The sequence below is a fragment of the Nematolebias whitei genome, chromosome 6 (assembly GCF_014905685.2).
Source record: "Nematolebias whitei isolate Nwh7 chromosome 6, NemWhi1, whole genome shotgun sequence".
NCBI classification, from domain to species: domain Eukaryota; kingdom Metazoa; phylum Chordata; class Actinopteri; order Cyprinodontiformes; family Rivulidae; genus Nematolebias; species Nematolebias whitei.
In genome coordinates this window covers 36,267,210-36,274,054 of record NC_056503.1, presented here as the reverse complement: position 1 = coordinate 36,274,054, position 6,845 = coordinate 36,267,210, and the positions used below count along the sequence as shown (strand labels likewise).

General features: G+C 38.7%; 1 protein-coding gene across 1 annotated transcript; it reads left to right on the top strand.

The window, feature by feature from the left end:
* Positions 1 to 4,089: 4,089 nt before the first annotated feature.
* Positions 4,090 to 6,392, top strand: LOC119411295 (piggyBac transposable element-derived protein 4-like). The gene has a single exon (XM_037678232.1). It carries the CDS (start codon positions 4,351 to 4,353, stop codon positions 6,121 to 6,123), a length of 1,773 nt encoding a protein of 590 aa, XP_037534160.1. The 5' UTR covers positions 4,090 to 4,350; the 3' UTR covers positions 6,124 to 6,392.
* The last annotated feature ends 453 nt before the right edge of the window (positions 6,393 to 6,845 follow it).

Genomic DNA, 6,845 nt, shown 5'->3' with positions numbered 1-6,845 from the left:
TAACAAATTATTGGTCAAATCTGTCTTATGGCAATGTTAGTCAATATTGTTACATGAATACACTATTAATACATTAAATATAATTAATTATGCATACATACAGGCTGTGGAAATGTGATTCATACATTTATTGTAGTATTTGTTGAAATATTTTATGCATTGCTTTCATGCAATTATATATATATATATATGTATACAATATACAGTAGTCCCTCGCTACTTCTCTACTGTATCGCGGTTTTTCAAAATAAGACTGGACATGACACACAATTGGCTGTTTGATGAGTGCACTGCACAATTGGCATGGAAATTTTATTTAAAATGCATTTTTTAAATAATTTAGCATCTGCTGCACATTTGTGCAGCCCAGAGCTGCAGAAAAATCTTCCTCCGGCAGCTTTGTGCAGCCCACACTACAGGATAATTTTCCTGCTGCAGATAAACAGCTGTTCAGCGTGCAGAGTGGAGAAGTGGTCGTGGCCAAGTGAGCGTGCAGGTGGCAAAGAGCAGAGGAGACAGGGAGCTGAAATCACGACATTCTATACTCTTTTAGATCATATCTATCTATCTATATATAGATAGATAGATAGATAGATATATAATGTGTGTGTATGTGTGTATATAATCATCTACTACTTACTACTTGTACTACTATTCCTACTTTGCGGTTTTTCCACTTATCGCGGGTCTTCAGGGTACGGATCCCCATGATAAACGAGGGACTACTTTATAAACCTTTCTTCAGGGGTCACCACAGGGAACTAACTCGCACGAAGACTTGGCAATTGTTTTTATGCCGGATGCCCTTCTTGATGCAACCACAGACCACGGAGCTGCCACAGCCCTCTTTGTGGAGCAGAGAGCTGCTATCTAGGGCACCCAGGAGAGCACATGGTGGAGGTGAAGGGGCTTGCTAAAGGGCCCAGAGTGGGGCAAATGAGGATGGAGGCAGGTGTTCGTGTTTCGCCTTTCCCACCCACATTTTGATGTTGTTGGTCCGGGGAGTTGAACCAGCAACATTCTGATCACAGGCCCATCTTCTCTAGTCTCTGCGCCATCACTCCTCTTATATAAACAATTTATGAACTAATTAAAAATAGTTGAATTTCTCTAATGATCAGTTCACAAAACTTTACAACAGGTCATCATGTAGAAACACGGTCCAAGTTATGGGCTGATGTAATCCAAAAATGCAAATCGTGGCACTTTGAATTTTTACCTATGAAAATTGATTTTCTTTTGTTATTATTGTTATTGTCAGTGGTCCAAGGAATGTAGATCAGCTGTCATGAATGATCTGTGATCCCTTGTACTGACAGACAGCTCTCTGCTGTTGTTTTTCTTAATGTTTTTAAGTAAAAAGGTTTTTTAAAGTCTCTTCTCCGTGTTTTCCAACTTGAACATCCGTTTTGCGTTACCCTTCCCTTCCTGCACCTCACAAACGGCACCGTCAGTTCAACTGATGAGGAAATGCAACACAAAGTTTTTGTCAAAGCTGTCCGTTCAGACTTTTAGCGACAGCTGTCAGACATTTAAACAGGCGCCGTTTTGACACCTTTAATTCTTGGAAGAACTAAAGATCAATTTATTCTCACGTCACCGCTCGCCCATCACGCTCGACGTCGTGCTGAGCCTCCCGCTGAGCAACCACTTTCATTTCAAATATTCCACTTACAGCCATTCCTGACTTTCCTATAAAGAGCCAGATGCTGTTTTTTATTTTTATTTTTTCTAAAAGATGTTTCCAATGTATGAGATTTTTCTTTTTCCCAACATTATGATTTAAATAATACCATATCTGATTCAAGAGTGGATCGAATAATTTGTTGTCATAACAACAACTGTGGTTGTCATGGGGATGGCACACCAGCGTGAGCATATGTTTGTGTCCACCAGCTTGGGGTTCAGCGGTATGGATGCTTCAGACAGATGAGGTCTGCTCTGTGTTGTTTAACACTTAGGGAGTGTACATTTAAAGGGGCATTAAAGTGCTCCCCTGGCTTCTCATCAGACAAAATAGTCCTCTGGGGGCAGTAAACGACTTCACTGCAGGTATTAAACTTTGAACCTGCTGCGATTTCCTCAACGGGCCCTCAGAGATTGATTACAGTCATTTTCCTCACTATCTGACAAGAAATCTGATTAATTATTTAATCGCTCCGTCCAAAGATCGTAAGGAATTAAATATTTTGATTTGTCTCATAATTAGTGTAGTTTTGAATTCAATAAAAAGTAATTGAAATTATACTTATTTTATGGTGTAGTCAAGGCTTATGGGTTGTTTTTTTATGGTGTTTGATATCAAACATTCATCTGGACATCCTTTGTGATTTAGTAAAATACATCTTTTTTTTTCTCATAATGATGGTTAATGTGTCCTTAAATAAAATAAAAATTGGTGTTGGCAGCCATTTTGCTGCCAACTCAAATTTTTAATGTTGACTACAGAAACAGCTGAAGTGACTAAACATAGGCCCACAATGGTGACGTCCATGGTTGAGCCATGTGGACTCCAGAAATCTGTCAGTTTTGATGTATTGGTATTTATGTTCACATTTGCTGTATGCCAATTAAAAGATTGGTGAAACTGAAACTATAGCAAATATTTTGCAAAAAATCCAGTGTATTTAAATGCCAAGCTCAGTCTTTATGACACTCCACCAGCTGGCTTGTTCCCCAATGTGTATTTTTGACAGTCTTCATACTCAAACTTTATATTTTCTTTTGTCTTTAGCAGCAAATTTACTCATATTTCCATCCAAACATCTTCTCTGAAATTCAGTGCTTGCCCTGATTTCACCGTATTTGTTCTACATAGACTATGATCAGCACAGTCACATGACTCGAGCTTCTATATCGTTCTGGGCAAATGCAGCTTTGTTTACATTGAGTGCATACCTGCATTGCAGAATTTCATATCAAGTTATTTGGAAACCTACCAGAGTAAAGTATTTCAAACTGCACTGTTTGATATATATATTCAAGATAGCATTTTTCATGTCTGATTTCCTAGTTAGCAATGAGTACGCTTAAAATAAAATGTTTTATTGAAAAATGTGAATTAGAGGCATTTTTAAAAAAAGAATAGAAACACAAAACATCAAAAGTACATCTACTCTGCATGTTATCTGTTAATTAAAGCCAGAATCACCATAGCAAGAATCAGAGGTGACTTACCTTAAAACAAATACAATTTCACACAGTAATGTAGTAAAAATATTTGCCAACTTGTCAGATAATTCTTAGACGACAATTTTTTTAGAAGAGATGTTAATACATTTATGAGTTATATCAGTGTGAAATCATCATAATAATTTTTCTGTCAAAAATGAAGCAAAATAACAAACGCCTGATTCACTTTTATCAGCTTAGGTCATTTTTAATCTGTTTTCGTGGTACAGAGCAGTCTGTACAATTAGCAACAAGATCAATCTGAACTAGTTTAATTTGCAAAATTAAGAGTCAGGTTCATCCTGCAATGATTTTAGGAAATGATCTGCTATTTGGGTTTCAGCTTTGATATTTCTTAATTTTCTGTCAGGTTTTTAGGTGTAAAAAAGGCAGCTCACTTCTGCTCTATATTTTTAAATAAAAATCTTCATTTCTGCATCATGACAAATAAGAGTGTCCTCCTGGCTCTAAATTAGTTTACAGAAATGGCTCTAAATTGGTTTAAATCTTATTTATCTGATAGATTACAGTTTGTAAATGTAAATAATGAATCTTCTTCGTACACCAAAGTTAGTCATGGAGTTCCTCAGGGTTCAGTGCTTGGACCAATACTCTTTACCTTATGTATGCTTCCATTGGCTACAGTTATTAATAAGAATATGATAAATTTTCATTGTTATGCTGATGATATACAGTTCTATTTGTCCATGAAACCCAATGAATCCTATCAGCTACTTAGACTACAAACATGTCCAACAATTTTCAGTCAGTTTCTTTTTTTTGCTGAAACATTTCACCTTCCATTCGGAAGGTGAAACTACAAACATGTCTTAACCCTTGTGTTATGTTAAGGGTCAATTTGACCCGTTTCAATTTTTGTGTTGATCAAAGTGCAGGTTATCCTTTCTTTTTTTCCATGAAATGTTGTGACTTTTTCTCCTCTAGGGTCATGAACTTCTATGTAAAATCTGGACTCTTTGATGTGTTGTTAAATGTCTGCACACAGTTTGTATACAAAGATGATGTTGCGGGTCATTTTGACCCGCACACAGAGTAGCTGTTAAAAATCCAAAAAAAAAGTCTTTGATGTACTTCATTTTGATTGCCTCTGAATAAACATTCAGAACCAGGTGTGTGTGGAAGAGGGACTTTCTCTCCCCTGTCCTTGTCACTGTTTCCATGCCCGTTCTTGGAGAAACACCAAAAATGAGCTCCAGACGATTTACAGCTGAAGAAGCTTTTTCGCAGCTTATGAACTGGGATAGTGATGTAGAGGAAGAGGTTTCAGAGACAGAGGATCCTTCAGAGCCAGAGGACAATGCCATTGATGATCCAGATTTTCAATTTTCCCATGATGAGGAGGATTCAGAGGACGAGTCTGCAGGTGTCCCTTCTTCAGATGAAAACCAAGAAATGCAACAATCGTCATCCACAGAGGGGACATGGACATCTAAAGATGGTAAAATAAAATGGTCAACATCACCACACCAAAGCCAAGGTAGATTGTCATCTTGTAATGTCATCAAAATGATTCCTGGTCCTACAAGATTTGCTGTCACAAGAGTTGATGATATTGAATCAGCATTTCAGCTCTTCATATCCCCACCCATAGAGAAGATAATCCTCAACATGACCAACTTGGAGGGGAAGCGTGTCTTTCAAGAGAAATGGAAGCCACTGGATCCGACTGACTTGCATGCTTACATTGGAATCCTGGTGTTAGCTGGCGTATACAGGTCAAAGGGTGAAGCAACTGCAAGTTTATGGAATGAAGAGAATGGAAGGCCAATCTTCCGAGCAACAATGTCTTTGGAGACATTTCACATGATCTCTCGTGTGATCCAATTTGACAACCGTGACACCAGAGCTGATCGACGTGAGAGAGACAAACTTGCAGCAATCAGAGATGTCTGGAATAAATGGGTCGAAATCCTGCCTTTATTGTATAATCCTGGCCCCCATGTTACTGTCGATGAGCGCCTCGTTCCATTCAGAGGACGCTGTCCATTCCGACAGTATATGCCAAACAAGCCTGCGAAATATGGCATCAAAATGTGGGCAGCCTGTGATGCAAAATCCAGTTATGTTTGGAACCTGCAAGTATATACTGGAAAGCCACCTGGAGGAAGACCTGAGAAGAATCAGGGAATGCGTGTGGTTTTGGAGATGACTGAAGGGCTGCAAGGTCATAACATTACATGTGACAACTTCTTTACATCCTACCGTCTTGGAGATGAACTTCAGAAGAGAAAGCTGACTATGTTGGGAACAGTCAGAAAAAATAAGCCAGAACTTCCCAGTGAGATTCTGAAGATGCAAGGAAGACCTCTGCATTCCTCAAAATTTGCTTTCACAGAGAAAACAACACTTGTTTCTTACTGCCCAAAAAGAAACAAGAATGTTCTTGTGATGAGCACAATGCACAAAGACGCATCTCTGAGCACACGAGAGGACATGAAACCGCAAATGATTCTGGATTACAACTCCACAAAAGGGGGAGTTGACAATCTTGACAAAGTCACAGCAACATATAGTTGTCAGCGCAAGACTGCCCGTTGGCCTTTGGTGGTTTTCTACAACATTTTGGATGTGTCTGCTTACAATGCCTATGTGCTGTGGATTGAGATCAACCAGCAGTGGAATGCCAGCAAACTGTACCGACGTCGACTTTTCCTGGAAGAACTAGGCAAAGCACTCGTCACTCCAAAGATCCAGAACCGGGTCAGGCCAGCTAGATCCCCAGCAGCTGCTGCTGTCATCGCAAAGGTCCAGGGCAGGGCATCTGACCAACCCACAATGGATCCTTTGGATACAGGTACAAAGAAACGCAAAAGATGCCAAGTCTGTCCCTCTCGAGATGACAGTAAAACAACTACCTCTTGTGTGAGATGCAAGAAATACATCTGCAAAAAGCACATAGTCACATTCTGTCCATCATGTGGGGAACGCTGAAAATGTTGACTGTCAAAAACCCGAGAAAATGCGGCAAGTTAAATGCAAAAAAAAAAAGGGTTCGTGAAGAGGGAAAAATTGAAATCAGGAGTTCTTTAATATAGTGTTGGAAGTGTATATCTCTACTTCTCATCTCTTCTAAATATTTGTATAATCTAAAATAAAGTTCTTATTGGTTTAACTTCATTTTATGACTGTTTTGAGTGGATTTACACAATGCGGGTCAAAATGACCCGCAACATAATAAACGTATTTTTTTCTCAACATAATACAAGGGTTAAAGACATAAAAACCTGGATGACCCTTAATTTTCTGCTTTTGAACACAGACAAGACTGAGGTTTTAGTTTTTTGGCCTGAACATTTTAGGAATACATTTTTCAGTCTTCCCCCTACTTGGATGGCATTAATCTGGCCTCCAGCTCTAATGTTAAAAATCTTGGTGTTATTTTTGATCAGGACATGCCTTTTATCCCCCACATTAAAAGCGTTACTAGAACTGCCTTCTTCCACCTGCGAAATATCACTAAAATTAGAAACATCTTATCTAAAAATGATGCAGAAAAACTGGTTCACGCATTTGTCACGTCTAGACTGGACTATTGCAATGGTTTATTATCTGGATGTCTAAATACTTCTTTTAAAAAGTCTTCAGTTAATCCAAAATGCTGTTGCCAAAGTCTTAACTGGAGTTAGTAGATCATGTCTCTCGAGTTTCAGCTT

Excerpts from the sequence above, each read along its gene's own strand:
- LOC119411295 (XM_037678232.1), top strand. The coding sequence starts at position 4,351 with ATGCCCGTTCTTGGAGAAACACCAAAAATGAGCTCCAGACGATTTACA.